Source organism: Cucurbita pepo, chromosome LG07 (genome assembly GCF_002806865.2).
Source record: "Cucurbita pepo subsp. pepo cultivar mu-cu-16 chromosome LG07, ASM280686v2, whole genome shotgun sequence".
Taxonomy (NCBI): Eukaryota; Viridiplantae; Streptophyta; class Magnoliopsida; order Cucurbitales; family Cucurbitaceae; genus Cucurbita; species Cucurbita pepo.
In genome coordinates, this window is record NC_036644.1 from 1,384,641 (window position 1) to 1,409,088 (window position 24,448).

At 33.4% G+C, this 24,448-nt stretch overlaps 2 protein-coding genes across 3 annotated transcripts; both read right to left on the bottom strand.

Moving 5' to 3' along the window:
• Nucleotides 1-15,236: 15,236 nt before the first annotated feature.
• On the bottom strand, nt 15,237-15,983 carry LOC111797994 (dehydration-responsive element-binding protein 3-like). Its single transcript, XM_023680926.1, has one exon. The coding sequence runs from the start codon at nt 15,921-15,923 to the stop codon at nt 15,279-15,281; it is 645 nt and encodes a 214-aa protein (XP_023536694.1). The 5' UTR covers nt 15,924-15,983; the 3' UTR covers nt 15,237-15,278.
• Nucleotides 15,984-20,953: 4,970 nt separating this feature from the next.
• Nucleotides 20,954-24,354, bottom strand: LOC111797995. Of its 2 annotated transcripts, none has more exons than XM_023680927.1 (4): nt 23,997-24,354; nt 23,654-23,776; nt 23,497-23,567; nt 20,954-21,401 (listed from the first exon to the last, which is right to left on the bottom strand). In XM_023680927.1, exons 1-4 carry the CDS (start codon nt 24,150-24,152, stop codon nt 21,152-21,154), a joined length of 600 nt encoding a protein of 199 aa, XP_023536695.1. In that variant the 5' UTR covers nt 24,153-24,354; the 3' UTR covers nt 20,954-21,151. The 2 variants fall into 2 exon arrangements, with proteins under 2 accessions (XP_023536695.1, XP_023536696.1); XM_023680928.1 differs by having other exon boundaries at nt 21,309-21,401; nt 23,492-23,567.
• Between the last annotated feature and the right edge of the window lie 94 nt (nt 24,355-24,448).

Consider the following 24,448-nt stretch of genomic DNA (forward strand, 5'->3'; position numbering starts at 1 on the left):
ACTTATGACATCATTAAAGTTTTAATTTTTAAATGAAAATTGATTGCAAACATTATCGGACGTGTAACCGGCTGAATCGCCGACATGAAAATGCTTCGTGCACTTTAAAATTAAAGGGTATATTAATAAAAATAAAATAAAATAAAAATGACCAAAAAAAATATATTTTGTCATTTTTTTATTAATAGAAAAAAATGAGATTAGATTTGGAGTATGGGCCAAATAGAGTACGGACAAATCCCTGAGGAAAGTGGAGACGTCGCTCTCACTAAAATATGATTATTTTATTCTCCAACCAACGTGGCCGATTTTGGTTGGTCCAGAAATGGACTTGGTGGGACCCTTTGTAGGGCCACCTGTCCTTAGCCCAGCCAGTGTCCTACAAGTTGGGGGGTGCCTTAAACTTTGAAGTCAAAAGGTGGAAATAAAATTTTATTGGATTTTTAATATATATATATATATTTTTTTTTTTGTCTTATTTCCAATTTTCTCCAACTTTCTGAATTTTTTTTTTTTAATAACACATTTGAAAAATAAATATTCAATGGCCCATTTTCTAGGTAAAAAATTTAAAAATAATATTTACGGTCTAAATTTAACATAATTATTGGATGGTAAATTCATGAATACTTATTCTACCGAGTCATGTCTTGCTTGAACACTTTCGTAAACGATGGCCACGTTAACAAGCCTCCATCAAAACTAAGGGCAGCAAACGCTTTCGTAAACAGTGGCACATTAACAAGCCTCCATCAAAATTAAGGGCAGCAAACGCTTTCGTAAACAGTGGCACATTAACAAGCCTCCATCAAAATTAAGGGCAGCAAACGCTTTCGTAAATGATGGCACGTCAACAAGCCTCCATCAGGACTAAGGGCAATCCGATTTGAAGATTTCCTTTCTCCGACCCTACACGAAAATGTTTTTGCAACCTCATTTTTTAAATTTATTTCGAAAACTTCTTGCAAAAACAAAACTTATAGGACCTTTCATTTTCACCCCTATTTATTTTGTTTACTTTTTTTCAACCCCAAAACAGACGTGTACCTTTTGAACAATAATTTTTTATGGGTCAATATTATAATTATTAATATTTGCAGGGTACGAATGGCAACAGATAGTGCTATAATATATATATATATATATATTTAGGGTATATATTATAGAGGCAAAAATGATTGGATTTTAATGTATATAAATGGGCCCAATGTTTAGTTTAAATGAGATGGTAAATAGGATCCAATTGTTGGACTAATTAATCCATTAACCAAGGCCCTTACCCACTTAATCGACACGGGGTCTTATAGCATATGATTGTCCCAACATAGATCGGAGAGAGAAATGAGTGTTAGCGAGGACGCTGGGCCCACAAGGGGGTTGATTGTGAGATCCCATATCGACTGGAGAGGAGAAACGAGTGCGAGCGAGAACGTTGGGGTCTCGAAGGGGAGTGAGTTGTGAGATCCCACGTCGGTTAGAGAGGAAAACGAAGCATTCCTTATAAGGGTGTGGAAACATCTCCTTAGCATACATGTTTTAAAACTTTAAAGGAAAACCCATAAGGGAAAACCTAAAGATGACAATATTTGCTAACAGTGGACTTGAGCTGTTATATACGATATAACCATGTTATTTGTTTGTCTTGAACTGCTTCTAAGAGTAATTGACCTTAGATATTGTAACGATCGATACCCAGGATTTAAACTAGGGTTTTGAATCTGGATTCAACACATGATACCTCCGTCATTCACCCACGACATCACCACCATACAAGACTGTCTCCCACAAACCAATATAGATCATTTTAGCATGTTTTATCCTTACTTACATGCTTCCTACAAAAATTACTCGAACGCCAACCAACATAGAATTGCTTCAATTATTCTAAGTCTTTCTCAACTATCCTACCTTTAGTCTCAGTTCATTCATGTACTTCTCATCTACTCGAACGTCACGAATGCAGTATAATAAACTCGATAGCCAACACGAGTATAACTCAGCAGCTTAAGTCTCCACGTTGTTATCAAAGATTCGAAATCTCAACCCACATTGGTTGAACCCAAAAAAGAACTTTAAACGCCACGATCAAACTAGTATATGATTATATAATCGAAGCAACCAACCACGAATAATCTTATATTAAAATACACATAGAAATGGTTGAAAATAGGAAGGAAAGCAACACGGTAACAATCAATCAATCCATCCATGCATGTTTTTAGGACACGACCTTTTTCTCGACAATAGTGATAATATAATGATAATGATAATGATATTCCAAAAATGCATCATTATTCACTTNTTTTTTTTTGTCATTTTGTCTCTTTTTTTCTTTACTCCCTTTGAAAAAAAAACCAATCTTTCTAATAATTGAGGTTTTGTTATTCAAACATTAAAGACATCAATGTTTGATACTCAAAAAGGCCGACAAATTCATACTTCAGCTCCAACTTGTGTAGTGTAAGCTTACATGTTTTTTAAGAATATGTTTTTGGTAAAAGATATGAATTTATATGGTTTAAATTAATGTAACAAGTGGGACATTAAAAATTTGTATAAAGTTTAAAGATTTTAAAACGTAGACTTGACTTTACGATTTTGAAATAAAAGAAGCTTAGTGTATCGATTAATATATGTTAAAGAACGATTACGGAATCAAATTTATGTTTAGAATCTTGATCGGATTTTTTTATTTTATTTTAAATAGTAGGTTTTGACTTAGCTAGATGCTTTTTTTTTTTTTTTTAACGATTTCTATATGTGGCTATAATATCTTTCATTAAATTTCATAGCTTTGTGATATAATGTTTTTTTGTGTTCGTTTCTCATAAGAGAGGTATGAGATTATACCTGAAAAATTCAGACCGTCGAAATTAGTTTCGGTCCATTTTAAAAATAGAGTTCACAATCTAACCCTACAATACTTTTAAGATTATTATGAAAATTAAGAATATTTGACGTTTGTAACAGATGTTAGTGATCTATTGTGACTTATGAATGTTTGATGTAACACATACTGTGGATAGACAATGTTTGATGTAACATATACTGTGGATAGACAAGTAGAATCCAACCCAACCCAACTCAAAACTACAGGGTTGAGCTGGGTTGTGAACCCTATTCAAGTCATTCGGGTGATCAGTCCAACTAGCTCAAAATTTTGGGCTGGTCCAGAATTTTCTATCGACCTAACCTAACCTAACCTATGTACAACCCTTTACGAGACTCTCTTTTGAATTTACCGACCCAACCGAGCATATTTTAAAACCTACAACCATCTTTACACTAAGTCTATCTCAAAGTTAGTTATATTTTATTACTTAGGGTGAAATATTTTATTTATTCCAAAAAAAAGTTGGTAGATTAGACATATTAAGTGCCACTATTAGTAAGTGGAAAGAATGTTCTTTTATTCATTTTAAAAAATATATATATAATTTATTTTAAAAATAAATAATCCAAAATATTTAATTTCTTGCATCTAATGACATCATGAACAACGTAACACCCACCATTAATAAGGCATTAATTAATAATAATTCATATTCACTGAAATATTTGAGCCCTTTCCACTTTATTCTTCTTCTTTATTATGATAATGAATATTTATTTCCAAAACAATAATTCATGGAGAATCATAATTAATGACAAGTTTATTATGTTAAATCATTATCAAATTTCAAGTTCATGGTGGCTACTTTCTTTTTTAATCCCTACTTTCTCTCGTTTTTCTTCGAGCTATGACTATCGTTTTGATTCGTGTAAGATCTTGATTACTTTTATCGACAAGCACTAGAGACCGATGGGAAATTGGGTAATGATATGACGGGTAATATAAGTTAAAATTGAAAAAAAAAATGTAACGCTCAGTGCCTGGAATTCATACTAGAATTCAGTGTTACAGCATAAGTCCACCACGAGCAGATATTGTCCTCTTTGGATTTTCTCTTATGAGCTTCCTCTCAAAAAAACACGTATATTAGAGAGAGACTTCCAATCGATGTGGGATCTCACAATCTACCCCCTTGGGGACTAATGACCTCACTGACACACCACTTGATGTCTGGCTCTGATACCATTTGTAACAGCTCAACCCCACCGTATATTGTTCTTTTTGGGTTTTCCCTTCTGGGTTTTCCCTCAAGGTTTTAAACTACGCTTATTAGGGAGAGCTTTCCAATCGTGGTGGGATCTCACAATCTACCCCCTTGGGGACTAACGTCCTCATTGACACATCGCCCGATGTCTAGCTCTGATACCATTTGTAACAGCTCAACCCCACCGTTTGTATATATTGTCTTTTCGGACTTTCCCTTCTGGGCTTTCCCTCAAGGTTTTAAACTACGTTTATTATGGAGAGGTTTCCAATTGAGGTGGGATCTCACATTTAGAATCTAGAATTGACAAATGATGACCTTGACTTTCAGTCAAACACGCTTAAGTTTAGAGTTCTTATGATTAAGCTACTGAATAATAACACATTGTTAGTATATGTAGCAACTAACGTTTTTTTAAACACTTCTTAACCATCATATCATCATGATCGCTCTTATTCGAGTATAGTTTCAATTCATTCATATACCTCTCATTTACTCGAGCGTTACATGGCCTCTGACTTCCATCTTGATCGTCCTCGAACCACATCCCACCTAGAGGGGAAAAAACAAGACAATGCTTAAAATAATTGTTTAGAACCTAAACAAAAATCTCAAGACCTTATGCTTAAAATATATAATATCTTAATAATGTAACTATATGACAGGTATTTTAAAATGGGAATATGACAGTTATTGTTGTAACAGCTATTAACTATATTTATGTAGTTCATAAATCATATTATAAAATTAAAATAATGGACAAAAGTACACAATTATCGTCACAATTACGACCAAGAATCTTTGTTAATTGTTTTTGGCAATTTGAGCACGTGATGAAATATTGGGTTTTATTTGGGACATCATTTAGTTTCTAATATTTTATTTAGGTTAGGTTCTAGATGATATCATACTCGAAATTTGAATCGAGGTTAAAATGTCGTAAGAGCTAAATTTTAGCTAGATGTCCCTTAATCAATGTAGTACTCGGGTTTGAGTTTTACCCTCTTCCGATATGAAACTTTTTCACTCGTTGAGGTAAAAAAACCTAATTGAAAATAAAACATCGAGTTAAAAGTGAGCATAATCCAGTGGTAATTGACATGTATTTCTTTCTTCATGGTTCAACGTCCAAAATTAAAGTAAATATAGTTTTAAAATTTTACGTCGTTGAGGGATATAAACACAATTTTACCCATTGCGTCTCTCACGACGTTTAAATTTTACGTCAAATTACAAATATTTAGAATTTCCATTTATTTTAAAATTTATGTTATATGTTTGATTATTTTTAATAAAATATTTGAATTCTTGTCTAAATTTTGAACAAAAAAAATTAAAAATAGATTTAAAGATTATGGTAAAGAAAATGAGCTGGAAAATTGACGTAGTTTGATCCGGCCATGCAAAATAAATAAATAAATAAATAAAAAGGGCCCCACAGGAAATTTGACACAGCACCAATTAAGTAGTTGTTGTCGGGACACGTGTCAGGCTATGGAGTTGCCGACAGTCGCTTTCAATGCCTTCTTAATCATTTCTCTCACATCTTTTTTTGAATAAAGACAAATGCTGACTGTACATTTCTTTAATGTTATTTTTTTCCTAGAGAATTTCGCCCTAGTTTACTTGGTCTTTATGATTTGATTAAATTGTCAGCCAAAACCCTAATATGTATAGTCCTCATCCAACGCATTTAGTAAAGTTGAATAATGTTCGTGTTAGCTTATCGTCATCTAAAAATTATATTTATATGGTAATGGTAGCTAGGGTCGGTTTGTAAGAATCTCTTGCTTAGTTTAGCTGAACCAGTGTGAACGAATGACATTTGCAGCAATAATACGATTTTTCTAAGAAATATGTGAGTGAAAATAAAACCTGCTAAAAGAACTCGTGTGATGTCTCACATTAGTTGGGGGAGGAGAACAAACCACCATTTATAAGAGTGTGGAAACCTTCCCCTAGCAGACATGTTTTAAAGCCTTGAAGAGAAGCCCGAAAGGGAAAGCTCAAAGAGAACAATATCTACTAGCGGTGGATCTGGGTTGTTACAAATGGTATCAGAGTCAGACACTGGACGATGTGTCAACCTTCTCGCTGTTCTCCGAAGGGGGGTAGACACGAGGCAGTGTGCCAGTAAGGACGCTGGGCCTCAAAGGGGGGATGGATTTGGGGGCGGTCCCACATCGATTGGACGAAGGAAAGAGTGACAGCGAGGACGCTAGGCCCTGAAGGGGGGGTGGATTGTGATGTCCCACATTGATTGGGGAGGAGAACAAACCACCATTTATAAGGGTGTGGAAACCTTCCCCTAGCAGACGTGTTTTAAAGCCTTGAGGGGAAGCCCGAAAGGGAAAGCCCGAAGAGGACAATATCTGCTAGTTGTGGATCTAGGCCGTTACAAATGGTATCATAGCAAGATACAGGACGATGTGTCAGCCTTCTCGTTATTCTCCGAAGGGGGGTAGACACAAGGCGGTGTGCCAGTAAGGACGCTGGGCCCTAAAAGGGGGGGGGTGGGTTTGGGGGCGGTCCCACATCGATTGGAGGAAGGAAAGAGTGACAGCGAGGACGCTAGGCCCCGAAGGGGGGTAGATTGTGATGTCCCACATTGGTTGGGGAGGAGAACAAACCACCATTTATAAGGGTGTAGAAACCTTCCCCTAGCAGACGCGTTTTAAAGTCTTGAGGGGAAGCCCGAAAGGGAAAGCTCGAAGAGGACAATATCTGCTAGCGGTGGATCTAGGCCGTTACAAATGGTATTAGAGCCAGATACAGGACGATGTGTCAGCCTTCTCGTTGTTCTCCGAAGGGAGGTAGACACAAGGCGGTGTGCCAGTAAGAACTCTGGGCCTCAAAGGGGGGGTGGATTTGGGGGCGGNGTTGTGGATCTAGGCCGTTACAAATGGTATCATAGCAAGATACAGGACGATGTGTCAGCCTTCTCGTTATTCTCCGAAGGGGGGTAGACACAAGGCGGTGTGCCNGGAAGGAAAGAGTGACAGCGAGAACGCTAGGCCCCGAAGGGGGGGTGGATTGTGATGTCCCACATTGGTTGGGGAAGAGAACAAACCACAATTTATAAGAGTATAGAAACCTTCCCCTTGCAGACGCGTTTTAAAAGTCTTGAAGGGAAGCCCGAAAGGTAAAACCCAAAGAAGACAATATATGCTAGCGGTGGATCTGGGTCGTTATAACTCGTGTTGATCTATGGGATATAGTTTTCACTTTTAGACAAGAGGATAATGACGTCATATTGCATGGAAATACCAAGGTCATCAAAAGCTGTGTAATAGTTCAAGCTCACTGCTAACAGATATTGTCCACTTTTACTCGTTATGTATTACTATCAACTTCATAGTTTTAAAACGCGTCTACTACGTTATTTTTAGTTGAATTAATGTAATTTATTTAGAAAAATGATTAAAAGGAAGTGGAAAACAACAAAAAGAGAGAGTGTGAGTGAAAAAAAGTGATTAATGTATGATTGGATGACCAAATCTTAAAAGCTTCTTTTTCTAGGGGACAATAAATCAATTTAATCCCTTTTATTTTTCTAATTTTATTTTACAATAATGTACTGAGTATATTATATAATAAAGTGTTATTAAAAGCATATCTTAAAAAAAAAAAAATAGACTTTAATAAATGCAATGTCTCAAATGGTCAATGTAGTGGTCCTCATGCCTCCATAATTTCACATTTTCAAACACATTTATTTTCTCTCTTTAAATAAATAATTTAGGCTAAATATTTTCCTTAATATTTAAATTATATTCTAACCGATAATTTATAATTTTTAAGAATTTGTTGAGACTTTTACGACTAAAGAATGAGTACATAAATGAATTATAATTATATCTGTGAAGTTAATCGTGTTTAATTTATATATATATATATATATATATATATATATATATATATATATATATATATATATATATTTATTTATATATTTATTTATTTATTTATTATTATTATTATTATTATTATTATTATTATTATTTTTGGTGATTTTTGAAGAAAAATTCATGCTAGAATTGCCTAAATTGTATTTTAAAATTTTTAAAAATCATATCTATATTTTTGTGGGATTTTTAAAATAAAATTGTATTTCAAAATTATATCTAAACTATTATATATATATTCATCAATAATAACGGAAGTTATTTAGATTTCTCCTCAAGGTTTTAAAAGACATGTTTCGTTCTCCTCTCGAATTGATGTGAGATATCACTATTTACCTCCTTGTGGGCCAAGGTCCTCGCTAGCACAACACTCGGTAGCTGGCTCTAATACAATTTGTAACAGTCCCAAGCTCACCTCTAACAGATATTGTCCTCTTTGGGTTTTTCCTTTCGAATTTTCTCGGAAGGTTTTAAAATGTGTCGACTAAAGAGAGGTTTCCACACTATTACAAGAAAATTGTAGACAAAATTAATCCAAACTTAATTTAGATTGGATAGCTCGAGTGATTCACGTCTAATAACCCTAATCATATATAATAAATTAATTATTATTATTATTTTTATTAAAAAAATAATAATTAAAGAGTTTGGTAGACAAAGGCTTATGATGTCATTGCACATTAAAGTGGTGGGCCTTTTTTCCCCATGAATCTACAATAATGTGGAAAATTAGCAACTAATTATTATTATGTTATTTTGTTTTTATTTATTTGGTTTTATATCCCGATCGAGCCAGTTTTAAGAGATCCGAAGTTCGAATCCGTTAAATTAAATTAAAAATAAATAATAATAATAGAAACGAATAAATTAATTTTATTTTTTTAGATATTTTTTTAGATAAAATGTAATTAAAAATATGAAAATTAAAATTTATAAATACCTCGAGATTAACTGATCTAAAGTGAAATATTCCTCGTCATTGTCTCTAACTTTATCGGCTTTTAAACATTTGACAAGACAAGATAACCAAACATAAACACCAAAATTATACATTTTTAAAAAAAACATATATGTTTTTTTAATTTTTTAAAGTAATAAAATGGCATTTTATTTATTTATTTATTTTCATCTTCTTCTAGTGCAAACGTACGGATTTGATTTCAGTCCGTTGAGTACGGTGGCCGGAAAAGGATATTCACGGCGGAGTAGTAGAGCTCCGGCGTTCAGAGACTAACCTGGTTCGAACGTCTGATCGGCTGAAGAAACAATGACTAGGAACGAATCATTGGACGACACGGCTAAAGGCGAAGCAGGGCAACCGGCAGAGATGGAGATTTACCGGCCAAAGTCTTTGTAAAACTGAGGAAATTTAACCGGCGAAACCAGCGAAGGAAGTTTCCACCGGCGGAGATGAAAATAAGAGGATGAAAGCTTTACTGGCGGTGGCGTGGCCTCGGCGACCGCCGTTGCTTTGAAGAAGAAGAGAGAAAGAGTGAGAAATGAAAATAAATAAATAAATTTATTAAAAAAACAAGAAAACAAGAAATATTTTATTATTTTATAAACTTTAAAATTCAGATATTTACTAAATTAATAAAAATATTCACTTTCTTACTTTGAAGTAACATTAATATTTTTAAATTTTAAAAAAATAAATATTTTAATATATATATATATATATATATATAAAAGAAAACAATAAATATTTTATTATTTTATAAACTTTAAAATTCCAATATTTACTAAATTAATAAAAATATTCACTTTTTTACTATATGTGTAAACTTTTTAGAGTAACATTAATATTTTTAAATTTTTTAAAAATATATTTTTTAATATATATATATATATATATATATAAAAAGTGCTAAAAACAATATTTTAATAAATTTTTTAATTATTATGTTTTAGTTGCATGAGATTTAGATTTAAATATCATTTCATGTTTAAATAAATTTATGAGTTTAATGAGAAAAATGAAGAAAAATATGTATATATCCGACGATGGGTGACATGAATTTTTCACATGACTCGGTCTAAATGGGCTCCTCCATGTCAAGTGACGGATTCAAGCTAGATTTTAAAGTTATGGGTTCATTTTGTCGAGATCGTTTGACTATGCCCTAATATTCTCTACTTATTATTCACCTTTTTCGGTTTCNCAATAAATATTTTATTATTTTATAAACTTTAAAATTTCGGTATTTATTAAATTAATAAAAATATTCACTTTTTTACGGTAAACTTTTTAAAGTAACATTAATATTTTAAATTTTTAAAAAATAAATATTTTAATATATCTATATATAAAAGAAAACAATAAATATCTTATTATTTTATAAACTTTAAAATTCCGGTATTTACTAAATTAATAAAAAAAATTCACATTAATATTTTTAAGTTTTTAAAAAATAAATATATATATATATATATATTAAAACATGATTATTATTATTTTGTCGTTTGTTTGATTATTTTAATGTCCGAAATTGGCAAGTTGCACACTCACCTATTCCAAAAAGTATCCTTTTTCCTCCCACTAATTTACTCAATCATATCATTCTTTCATATCATCCTTTTAAGCCCATGTTTGCCTTAAACCTTTACCAACCCTTTTTCATAAATCGAATCAACTTGGGTGACCCACGTCTTACGACAAAGAATTTAGCATTAAAAGTAGATTCTCGCTCTCGTAACTATTGTCTACGGTAATATTTTATCATATGAGTGAGAACGAGAGACTGACATCTGGGTCGAGATCGATTAACCTTAGTTCTTACTATTATGGATTATGTTTGTGAGAACGAGAACTAAAGACTGATGTTGAGATAAGATCGATGTTCAATTTAGGGTTTTTCTGATTGTTAGTTGGCATTTTTCGTTTTATCCGTGATTTTTGGCCTTATCAAACCTGGGTTTTGACTCGACGTTATTTGTGAGAACGAGGATTGAGTTAACGTTTTTGTCTTTGATGAGATATTTTTTTTAAACGTTTTTGTCATATTCATAGGAATGAAATGAAACGGAATTACTGTTTTTCTCCAAAAGAATCTCATTTTTATTACGATTGCAGCTCAATTTCATTACGTAAATCTGGTCTAAATGTTAATATGAGATCCCACGTCTGTTGAGAAAGAAACAAAACATTCCTTATCAGTCTAAATAATATATATATATATATATATATATATATATATATATATATATATAAAAGTTAAAATGCTATTTTCATCTTTATTTTTTGAGGTTTTTTTTTTTTGTTAAATAAAATAAAATTTAAAATAGGAATTAATCAATTAATTTTGAAACTTAAAAAACACTTCAAAAGGTAATAAATATCTAACAATAAATAAGTGAAAATAGGATTTAACAATAAAAATAAAATATTAATAATAATAATTTGTGGTTGTAATTGCAATAATAATTATGATTTAAATGGTAGTAGGTGGAGGGCGTACTAGTTTAATTAATATTTATATATTTTTTAGATTAAAAAAAAAAGTGGATGTATTATGTTATAAATTATTTTAATAAAAAATAAAATAATTTGGTTTTTGGGAGACCGGACACAACCGAATATCATGATTAGATTAAAACAATGATTAAACACGTGATTAGATGTTCATTACTTCTCTTAATCTTGTCTTTTGGTCCCACTTTCCATGAATACAACCTTAAATTAATTTCTTAAACTCAATTATTTTGTTTTGATTTGCGAGATTTCATATCAGTCGAAGAGTGAAATAAAACATTATTTATAAAAATATAGAATCGTGAGATTGATCATGACACGTAACGAGCCAAAATGAACAATATGGGCTAGACATCAAGTGGTGTGCCACCGAGCATGCTGGTCCAGTCATATTTAATTATTTTTTAAAAAACTTGGTTTCACACGGCCTCGTGTTCTTTTTAGAACCACATCTTCACTTTTTATTTTTAATTTTTTTAATACATTGTAATGGGCAATTTCATTATTTATAATGGAAAAATATGTCATAAAATAACATTTTAATTTTTTAATGCATTGGTGACTATTTTTTGTTATTATTTGTATAAAAAGGGTTTATGGTAATATTATTTAAAATTTTAAATTAAATTAAATAATATTTTATATTCAATTTTACCAATTTATCATATTTTAAATGATTTTTTTAAAAAGGGACGAAAATATATAATTATTTAATTTCTATATATATAAAGTAATGTGTTTTTTTAAAATATAATTAAATCTAAATGAAAGGGACAACATCCCCTTATGAAGAGCGACCATTGTCCTTATTTTAATAAAAATTATAGTTTTTTTTTGCTATTATATTATATGATTGAATAATGAAATTGCATCATAGCTTAAATTAATAATAAGATTCTATAAGAGGTAAGACTTTGATCATTTCCCCTAAATTTAGTAACTCTCCCTAACTTTTATATTATTATGAAACATGCTTTTAAATAAATAAATGAAGTTTAATTAAAAATATATATAAAAGTTGACCGCCTACATCATCATAAATTTATTTATTTATTTATCATGACCAAACGTCACATAATGTAATGTATATTATATTATTATTTTACCAATTTGAGCGTAATTCATCTGACTGTTAAATTATATATTATCGAGAAACATTATAAAATTTATTGAACATAATAGTTTATTAGACACGGTTTCTTTAGATTATGAGTTGATTTAACTCAACTCGGTAAAGACAGAAAAGTCGTATTATTGAATTGACAAGTATGGTATCATTCTACATTACAAATGGACAAAGCGGAAAAGAATAAAAATACTTAATGAATATATAAAAACATGTTAAAATTGAGTTTGAAAGTTAGGATGGTGTCCCGTATTCTTTATCTCGTGGTTGGGCTCGTGGGGCTTTTAGAGAACGAAGGTCACGATCAAAATTGTTTGGTTCGTAAAGAACTAGATTGATGGTCTTGTCTTATTCTACTTTTTTTCGGTTGAGTTTAGTGGTCCAAATTAAACATTAGAGCTCCGAGTGTTTGTATGCATCACGTTATCTATTTAGAATATTCATTTATTAAAAAAGACAATCCCGAGTTCTACATAGTAAACAAAAACAGGGTTAGGTTAAAAAATAATTAGACACGTTTCTATGATGATAGTAATAGAAAGTGAAGCGGAATTCAAACACGAGAGAAAAAAACAAATACAAAAATTCAAAAAACATGTTGGGTGCTTTAAATTTTTGAAAAGGAAGCAATGTAAAAAATAAAATTTGTGAAAAGTATGTTTTTGTCAACCATGTGAATATGTTCATCTCCCATTATGAGACGACGTCGTTTTATATCCCTTATTTAAATTGCATGTCCAAAATTAAATATTTACTTTTTCTGGGACTTTTTAAATTAAATTAAATTAAAATTTGGAGACACGTGTATGGCTGAGATTTTGACACCAAGTTTTGAGCTTTGTTATTTGGATGAAGAGAATATTGGGAGTGGCCAACCAAATCTTGCAACATCGTGGTTTCACTAAATATCGTTTTCCTCCATTTTCCCTTTATTTAATTTAATTATTATATAAATTTCAACTCTAAAAAAAAATATTTAAAATATTAAAAAATGGATAATATTATAATTTTTAAAATATTAAATAAGATTCGGTTAGTTTTTTTTTTTTTTTAATAATATTAATAGAGTAGGGGCAAATGTGACATTTCATTTAAAAAGTTGACTATTCAATACTTTGACTTTTTGCAAAAAAAAAAAATTATTCATTTATATAATTAACTATATTATTAAACTAAAATTTTATTTACTTACATAATAATAAAAACCATTATCTAGTTAATCTTCCTTAATTAAAATTTAAAACTAATATTTAGTTTTTAAATAAAAATTAATTAACCCGACAAAACAAATATCTAGGTGGAAATAGTGTTTAAAAGCTTATTTTTAAAATAAAAAATAAAAAATAAAAATCAAATGGACCTTAAAAACTTAGGTATAATTGTATAATAATAAGCTTGGAATCATGAGATATTTGCATTATTATATTGTGGGGGTGACATAAACATTATAATAATGAATCTTATATTATAAAATATCAACCAATATGATCCATATTTCACCATTTGTGAGACCAAATATGATATTAGATGCTCTAATCAAATACATATTTAATATGGTTGGTTAACATATATTTCTCCCTCAACTTGGCTTAATAATAGCTTATATCAAGATTAGGTATTGTGTCACATGCCAACTTTATTTTTTTTTTTTTATTTCTTTTCATAATTAATCTAGGTATTACATGTAATCATATGTCGATATTTCTTTAATTTGGACTCCGACCCCCTGTTGGTAGAGAGTAACCTCAATGTTTTCATAAAAAAAAAAAAAAAGGTGAATTATTTCATGAACATGAACAAATATTTGTTAACGAGTGAGAATAGAGATGCCCACGATGGGTCGAGACTGAAATGAAGAATATAATCCCGACCCTGTTTAGCTAACAGAGAAAAATCTCTCCCCGTTCTCTTTCCCATTTGAAACAGGTATCGGGATCCTGACTCGATTAAAGAATTTGAAACAATAATGATCCACTACGAAAGAACATGATTAAAAAGTTAAGAAATGAACTTTATATTTAATAAAATTATTGAAAACTCCAAATTAGTTATTAGTGGAATTAATCATCATCAATTACTTAAGCTTCTAGAAAAACATTACAAGAACTATTATTTAAAAAAAAATTATATAATTATTATTATTTTTAGCAAAATTGGAACATTGGAGATTCATTGTCCCTATTGAAACTATATTTTATGTCTTCAAAATCGGACACGTGGCCTCTCAGTTTTTGTCTTCCACCATCACATAATAATAACAAAAAATAAAAATAATTTCATATATAAAACAAAATGCTTCATTTTATTTTATTTTTTCTTATCTTCAAAAACTAATTATGAGAGAGAGAAAAACCCATTTGTTTTTACTTATAATTAAAAAAAATTAATTAAGTAACAAAAATTAGCAACTAATTAAAGAGAGATTTAAGTGTTAACACCAACCATGAAAATGAAATTAAATGATAATAACTTCCCATTTGACTTAATTTCCATTTCATTTCATTTGAACAACACTGTACAATTCTAAACCCAACACAAAATTAAGCTCTTTGAAAGAATTAAAACCAAAAGAGCTTGAAAAAAAAAAAAAAAAAAANAGAGCTAAAAAAAAAAAAAAAAAAAAAAACTTGAAGAAATTGAAACAACCCACAATCCATAATTTTATTTATTTATTTATTTTAATAATCCCACAATAATCCTTTGAAATTGGTGGAAATGAATCCCATTCCCATTCCCATCTTACCGTCGTTTTGAATTTCATCGTAATCCTCGAGAGATGGTAGCCACGGCGGTGGGTAAAGCCAGGCGGCGGAATCCTCTGTTGAGTAGTCGAGGAAAACGAAGGAGTCGCCGCAGTCGCCGTCGTAGGCGGTGCCGAGAGAGGGAAGCTGGACGATTTCGGTGAGTTCATCGGAGGCGTCGGAAGCGTCGTCGGTGGTGGTGGTGGTGGTGGGAATGTTGTTAGGAGATAGATTGTGCATGTGGGCGGCTTGAGTGGCGGCGGCTTGGATGTCGCGAGGGGCGAGAGAGACAGGGCGGGGGAGGAGGTGGACGAGGTCGGGGAAATTAAGGATGGCGGAGTTGCCTTTGATGCTTAAGGCGGCGACGTCGTGGGCTCGAGCCGCCATTTCAGGGCTGGGGAAAGTTCCTAACCAAATGCGGGATTTCTTTCGAGGCTCGCGGATTTCGGACACCCATTTGCCCCAATTTCGCATCCGGACGCCTCTGTAAACTGGGTGCTTGCTGGAATTCGAATCGGAATTGGATTCTGGGTTTCTGATGCGCTTGATTTTCTTTGGAACAGCGTTCGAGTCAGAGCTCATCCTTTTTTTCGGATTTTTTTTTCGGATTTTTGGGAAAGAGCTTTGGGGTTTTGTTGTTTTCGTGCCTCCCAATCCCACTTATAGTTATAAACACACAGAATCTCAACCCTTATAATTAATTATTTATTTTTACAACTCAGTAAAAAAAAAAATTTACTTTTACTGTTCCTCAAATTGGGTTTGGACCTTTCTTGCCATCTTAGGTCCAGCTAAGAAGGCCACAAGTTAGATACCACTCCACAACCGTTAGAATTTTAAACTTGTGTCAGGACCTACAGGTCAAGTGACAGTCTTAAGTCAACAGTTTCTATGGGGCGTAGGCCTCCCAAAATGTAACGGAGTCGTGCAAAGGTTTCCTCGGGCCCAACGGAGATTGACCATCGAGTGCAAAGGCAGAATGGAGCTTGACTACAAGACCCACTCGTCGAACAGGGACGAAAGTCGACTTTAGTGATCCGATGGTGCAGAGTGGAAGGGCCTTCGCTCAACAGATAAAAGTTACTCTAGGGATAACAGACTGATCTTCCCCAAGAGCTCAATGTCGGCTCTTCTCCACCTGGAGCTGGAAAATATTAAATATTCGAGTTTTTTTTTTATTTTTTTCCGGTACCCATCAAGGTGGAGAGGTTCTAGGGAACTACACTCTCATAGATGAGTACTCGAGGAGTGAGTTAGTTGTATTCATTTTAGGGTTGATTTTGTATTCTTTTGTACCCGTGCCCTTTTACCCATTCGTATTTAAAATCGCTCGGGTTGAAATGGGTGGTAGGGATATTATAGGTTTATGAAATAGCATTGACAAATTTTCATTATTTTTTATGAACATAATTGTCCTCATATTCATGATACCTACCAAGCTATTTTTCATAATATAATTAATTAATTAATTATTATATTAATAATTTAATAATTTAATAATTTTTAATTCATTTTTTCTAGAGTGATGTTAGCCTTATTGATAAAAGACAAGTGAACTAACTTTCCTTGTTCATTTTAGCTTCTCAATTGGGTAAAGGAACATCCTCAAACAAATTACTCAATTTTTTATATTAAAAAATATATATTTAATTAATTCAGTCAATCATTAGATTTTAATGTTGACAATATAAACAAATAAATTCACATTTAATTTAAAATTATAAAATATTAAATATTAAATGTTTATATTAATAATTAAAATATCTCGTATCAACCTGATGTAACAGCTCAAACAAATAGAACGCTGAGAGATTTTCACACTGTTATAAAGAATGTTTCGTTCACCTCTCCAACCGATGTGGTATCTCACGCTAGACCTACCTAGTTTTGTTACCAAATCATACGTCAGCATGCATTTGGTAATGAATCTCGATCAGTTTAGAGTTTGTAAGAGTTTTTGGAATAAAAGCGGTATAAATCGAGAAAAATTTGTTAGAAAATGGATTGATATTTGAAGATAAAAAAAAAATGAAGTATGATAATAGTTGGAGGTGTTTGACTCGAGATAGGTATGTCATTGTCATTAGTCATCGTCATTGTCGAGAATTTATTTTTCCCCGGTAATTTCTTTAGTAACACAACAAATAAATTCTTTTTTCTCCGACCCCATTTGAAATTTGAAAATTGAACGAACAAAAATCAAACCCGAGGGTCCCTCCCCTATCACCCCCATTTTCTTTATTTATTTAAATAAATAAATAAAATTTGATTTTTTTCAACCTATAATCAACTTATTACGTAAGAATTGAATACGAATAGTAATTGCATTAATATATATCTTTTCCAGAGGAATGTGAAGAAGATGTAAAAAACGTACGTGAATAAATGAGCTAGCTAGAATTATATTTACTCGGGTACATTGTTACATTAGAATTTTTGAAGCTTTTATGCGGTCGTGATAGCGTGACATCTCGGGCCAGACTTTGTAACGCTCTCATCATTCTAACCCTAAAATATTAATACCATTTTTCTAATGGGGTCGGTCCGTAGAGCCCATTATATTTTTCAACGCTTTAGAATGTATGGTTGTAGGTCGACACATGCCCGAGAGAATAAAAGGACACCAAAATTTTTACGAGCCATATTTTTAGCAAATAAAATAAATTATGAAATATCGATATATATGTAGGGTAATAAATAAATAAATAAATAATATAATGTAAATCCACGTGGTAATTTTTTTTAAGGTAAGAAAAAGAAAATTACTCGATGGGCCTATGATTGTACCATAATAATGATTATTTATTTTTTTGAATAATTATATTTTGATAATAAATATTTATCTTTTACTCTTTTCAATAATGAATGGAAGATGCTTTCCAACGATCCAATCTAATCCTTTCCCATTCATTTCTCTATAATTAATTACTATTTTTTTAAAAAAAATTATATTTAAATTATCGAGCTCTACCGTGAAATTACAAATATTAAATTTTTAATTAATTAAAACATATATCATCGATAAAAAAAACTACAAATTAGAATTTTTTTTTTAACTAAAAATGTATAATAAATAACTTAACTTTAAAAATATCGAATATATCTAAATTTAGGGATCTTCTTGATAGGAATCTTCTTAATAAAATTGCGAAAATTTAGGGACTAATGGGTAATTAACAAAAATATATTTGTAAAATATAAGGACTAATAAGTAAATTTTTTTTTTTAATTTTTAAAAAGAAAATATTCTTCTCTTATCAATGCCAACATAGAGATTGAAAAATCCAAAAGCTGCCACTAAAAAAAGGTTACTACTTTAGGAACAACAAGTACATTAATGTTTGATCATCAGCTACCAAGCCAGTCAGCCAGCGAGCCGACCAGCCAGCCAGCCACAGAATTTCTTGTGTGTTTTTTTTATTCTTAATTCATTGGTCGTTTAAGGATTTTATGCAGCTCGTTTTCTTATCCTTTTTTATTGTGTTTTTTTCTCCCGTCGTCTTGCTTGGACAAGGCTGCCTTCACTCATTTTCATGAGAAGAAAACAAACACTTCTCATGTGCCCTTTTTCCTTTCTCTTTTCGAGTTGAAAGAGGTGGGATAACGAGATTTGAATCCTTCCCGAGTTTTTTAATGGCGTTCATATCAAGTTTGGGCGAACGAAGCAAAAGGTGTTATACGGATTGTGAAACGGGTGGATGTTGATTTCAACAACAAGATTCAAATCCTACCTAGAATTGCATAGTTTAGTCGTTAAGATGTAATAGTTTAAGCCCACTGCTAGCAGATGTTTCATTTATAGCAAAAGGGATTATAAAGAATGTTTCGTTTCACTCTCCTACTAATGTGGGATCTTACATAAGGAACTGATTCGTTTTTCATGAGGTGGAAAGTTTAAATTTCCACCTAGTGAAAATGAAATGTGAAACAGGATGGGGACGGATGTTGATATGGATAACAGGATTTGGAATTCGACCCAAGTTCTTAAATGGTGTTCATATCAAGTTCGAGCCGAAGAAAACAGATTACATTGAATGTGGAACGGGTTGGGTGTTGAGTAGAATAAAGGGCTCGGATACCGAGTCATCTCGAATGGTATTAATATAAGGATTGAGGAAGATCAAGAGAGGTGGGGGAAGGAGTATCTAAAACTAGTTATTAAGATATCTCCATTATGAGATCAACACAATCTAGAACTGTCCCAAACAAATTTCTGGGGCAACCACAATTAATTCCCATATGGTTAGGTACACTACACCTCTCTCTTTCATCCACTGCCTAATTCCTAAGTTCTCCAGCTTTTGAATGTGCATTTAATATGCTAAAACACACACAAATCAACAACCGATGCAACAGATGCAAGAGAATGCCGATGATGTTGAACTGAACTCAAGTCCAATGCTAACAGTATTGTTCTCTTTGATCTTTCCCTCAAGGTTCTAAAACGCGTATGCTAGGGAGAAGCTTCCACATCCTTATAATGAGTGTTTTGTTCTCTTTTCCAACCGATGTGAGATCTTACAATCCACCTCCCTTGAAGGCCCAGCGTCCTCGTTACCACACTGCCTCGTGCCTAGCTCTGATACCATTTCTAACAGCTCAACCCCACCACTATTTCCCTTTTGGGTTTCCCTTCAAAGTTTTAAAATACGTCTGCTAGAGAGAGATTTCCACACCCTTATAAGGAATGCTTCGTTCTTCTCTCCAACTAATGTGGGTTCTCACAATCCAACCCTCTTGGGGCTACCATCTTCGCTGACACACTGCCCGCCTGACACCTTGCTCTGATACCATTTGTAACAGCTCAAGCTCATCCCTAGCATATATTGTCCTCTTTGGACTTTTTCTTCTAGGCTTCCTCTCAAGATTTTGAAACAAGTCTACTAGAGAGAAGTTTCGACACTCTTATAAGAAACACTCCGTTCTTCTTTCCAACCAATTTGAGATCTCACAACTGAAGAAAGATAAAAAAAACAAACCTCACCAAATCATAAGCTTCACACTCTCTAGTTGTCACATGCATTGCCTCCTTTCTTTTGTCTTTCAGCTGATTCAACCCAAGATTGAATAAGCAAAATACCTTAATAAATCCAAATGGGTTTGGTTTGGTTTTGTTTTGTGAGATGTTCTGTCTTTTTTGCTGTCAAACAGAGTGGAATGAATGGCCATTGATCCTCTGTAATCCAAGCCAGAGATGAATGAAAAAATAACAAAGGAAGTAAAACTCCAATCCAACGAAGGGTTTTGTTTTGAATGCAGTAGCTTTCAAGAACGTGTCGCTGTTTCTGTCTTAAAGACAGACAGGTGACAAGCTCCATGAAACATGTTGTCAGACATGTATGTGATGGTTACCTCTCACAAAATTGGTCTATTTCTCTTGGTCAAAAGAAATTGGGACTCCTATGGAGCTCTGTATAACCAACGTACACTCCCCATGATTTTTTTACCACCTGCAACAGTTGGATAAGTTTTTTAAACCATTACCTGCATCAGTAAGAACTGTTGTTACTCACCGTAAATCCGACCCCGTCTCGCCTCCCCTCGTTCTAACTACATCGTTTAAACGATCTTTTTCTCATAAGGACAGGCCATGCTGTTTTGTTTACTTTAAATTTAGGCTCGAGTTTCTCAGATGGGTCCATAGTTATTGATTGGGTGTCGTACTCGACCCGAGTAATTACACGTTGTATGAGAAGGTTTTGAACCATAAAAGAATGTCCTGATAAATACTGGGTTATGATAATCTCTGTAGTTTTCGAAAAGTATGCTACTAAAAACGAGGGGGAGGTGGGCGTTGGCAGGCGTTTTTCCTACATTTTTCTTCTCTTGGGGCTTAAAATGAAGTCATTGTCGTCGTCATCGCTATTGTTCGTGATCTTTTTCTTTGCTTTTAGATCGCCATTCTTCGATGGCTGCTGTGGCCTCTGTGAGCTCTCTGGTCTGCTCGGTGGTTTTAATGATTTAATCGGTGTCCCGGTCCTCTGTTCCTTTTGTCTTCTCATTTTCTTCTCGTACGCCTTTTTCGCCTTTTCGGGAGATAACATGCCATGCTCCATCATCCTAGAAATTTAAACTAGTTAGGTCACCAATATGAACATAACTCAACTGATTAAAATATATGTTCTTAACCAGGAGATCAAAAATATATATCCACAAAGACAAGTAATATGGGGATACTTTTCACGAAGGGAAGTCGGAGTATAAAATAAATAAAAGAACTTGATGACCCAACAGCCGAAAATCCACAGTGGTATGATACTGTCCACTTTGAGCATAAGCTCTCGTGCTTTACTTTTGTTCTCCAAAAAGCCTCGTACCAATGGAGATATATTTCTTACTTATAAATTCATGATCATCCCTTTAATTAGCCAATACGGGACTCCCTCCCAACAATCCTCAACAATCCTCTAATCGAACAAAGTACACCATGGAGCCTCCCCCGAGGCTTATGGAACCCTCGAATAACTTTCCCTTAATCGAGGCTTCAACAATCCTCCCCTCGAACAAAGTACACCATAGAGACTCCCTTGTGGCCTATGGAACCCTCGAATAGCCTCCCCTTAATCGAGGCTCGACTCCTTCTCTGGAGCCCTCGAACAAAGTACACCATTTGTTTGACACTTGAGTTACTTTTGATTATACCTTCGAGACTCACAACTTCTTTATTCAACACTTGAGGATTCTATTGACAGATGACTCAACCATTTCTACGTGTAAACTAAACCATCTTTGAATGACAACCTTGTTCGGGGTGGAAAAGAGAAACCCTTCCACCGAAACATCGTTCCGTGAGCTCACTATAGCCCTTACCGCCAAAGACCACCCCTTGGAGGTCCATATATAACAATATGGTTGCAACACTAAATATAACATTAACTTCCAAGAAAAAAAAAAAAACATGTGCTATTAGAACAACATGCCATCTACACGTCAATAAACAATTCATATTGCACGTCTTATAGGATCAGATGCAGGCGAAGGCCAAGCCTAAGCCTACCGCTAGCCGATATTGTCCTCTTTGGGCTTTCTCTTACGGGGTTCCCCTCAAGGTTTTTAAAACACGTCTACTAGGGAGAGGTTTCCACACCCTTATAAGGAATGTTTTGCTCCTCAACTGATATGGGATCTCGCAGATTAGTTCTCATGTAAAGAGCTACCACGTTGTCCAATCTACCAATTCTATCATCAACGTTCTAATGAGACACAAAAAGTTTCGGTCTTAATCCAATAGCTCATCTTGTCTAAGTTACCAAAATATCGACCAAGTCTCGAAACATGGAATAACCCAAACCAAAAGGAAATACTTAGTTGAGTCGTAAAGTTGTTCGACAGAACATATCTACCCCTAAAAATCAACCGCTCGCGTATGCCTTTGGTTGCATTTAGTCCCTATAATTCAAATCTAGCAATTTTAGTAGTAAAAAAAAAAAAAAAACTCTGTAACAGCCCAAGCCAACCGCTAGATATTGTTCTGTTTGGGCTTTTCATTCCAGACTTTCCCTCAAAGTTTTAAAACGCGTCTGCTAGAAATAGGTTTCCACACCCTTATAAGGAATGCTTCGTTCTCCTCCCCAACCGATGTGGGATCTCATAATTCACCCCCTTCGGAATCTAGCGTCCTCGTTGACACTCGTTCCCTTCTCTAATCGATGTGAGACCCCCCAACCCATCCCCAGGGCCTAGAGTCCTTGCTGGCACACTGCCTTGTGTCCACCCCCTTCGGGGTTCAACCTCCTCGCTAGCACATCGCCCGTTGTTTGACTCTAATACCATTTTTAACATCCCAAACCCACCGCTAGCAGATACTGTCCTCTTTGGGTTTTCCTTTCCGAGTTTCCCCTCTAGGTTTTAAAACGTGTCTGTTAGGAAGAGACTTCCACACCCTTATAAAGAATACTCCGTTCTCCTCCCCAACCCATATGGGATCTCACAAACGTAGTCCGGTTTCACTAGTACCATTAGCTTTTCGTCAAACAAAACGAAACCGACTGCTACGAAAAGCACTCACAACAGCATGATTGATGAAGCACCAAACCAAATGCTAACACAGAGTATCATAAACCAAAGGATCACATACAAACACGACAACAATGAAGAACTCAAAGGATTAAACAGACAACGAATGCTCAAAAGAATATCAGAAAACAAACCGCACCAAAATTCTGCCATTTCACTTGTTGATATCTGTTTCGACAAGGATTCATAAAATATCCGAAGCGGCTCTCTCTGCTCACCAACATACAAACACGACAACAATGATGAGTTCATCAATAACATAAACTAAAAACAAAAAAGGAAAAAAACATACAAACCTCTTCAGGTGGATCATGTTTCTGACCAGCCAAATTGAACACTTTCTTTTCTCTCACTTTAGCAGTAGAAGTAGTAGCTTTTGTTGTGGTCTTTGAAGAACTCGTTATTGTTTTAGATTTCACCTTCCAAGAAGAAAACAAACAACCCCACTTAGAATCTAAACCTAATTGCCCAATCGGAATAATCCAAATTTCAATTGCCCCTAATCCGCTACGGTTACCAATCGACAAATTAGATGCGTTACAAACCATTAATCCAACCAGACAAACACAAAATCCCCAATTCGCGGAAGCTAAATCTGAATCAGACAATAATAAACCTTAAATTTTGGTAAATGGGTACCTCGGATTTGGGAAAAACAGAGACGGATTTGTGTTTGGAAGAGGAAACTGAGCTGTTGTTCTTCTTGTTGTCGGAGGATTCGAGCTTTAACCTGGAGCCGCCATCTTGATGACCTAGTTTGACCTTCGAAACAGTGGGTTTGGCGTCTGAAACCATAATGGACTTCTGTTTTTGCTTAATAATTTTGACTATTTTTGTCAAAAGAATCAATGTTGTTCTTCCTCTCGTCTTCTTCGTTCTTCTTCTTCTTACTGTCCTTTTCTTCTTCTTCCTGCTGAAGATATATCCATTCGAGCTGCTTCAGAATAAGATAATAAAAATAAATGTGAACAAAAAGTATCAAAATTCCGCCAATTAAATTGGTTGTTTTCGTTTTAACCTGCAATTTCAGGGTAATTTTAACAGGTGAAGAGCAAAAAACTTTTTTTTTTTTTTTTTTTTTTTTTTTTTTT

Coding starts and splice junctions, on each gene's coding strand:
- LOC111797995 (XM_023680927.1), bottom strand. CDS start 24,152: ATGGTTTCAGACGCCAAACCCACTGTTTCGAAGGTCAAACTAGGTCAT. Junction 23,777..23,996: donor CTGTTTTTCCCAAATCCGAG/GTACCCATTTAC, acceptor TCTTCTTGGAAG/GTGAAATCTAAAACAATAAC. Junction 23,568..23,653: donor AACATGATCCACCTGAAGAG/GTTTGTATGTTT, acceptor GTTGGTGAGCAG/AGAGAGCCGCTTCGGATATT.
- LOC111797994 (XM_023680926.1), bottom strand. CDS start 15,923: ATGAGCTCTGACTCGAACGCTGTTCCAAAGAAAATCAAGCGCATCAGA.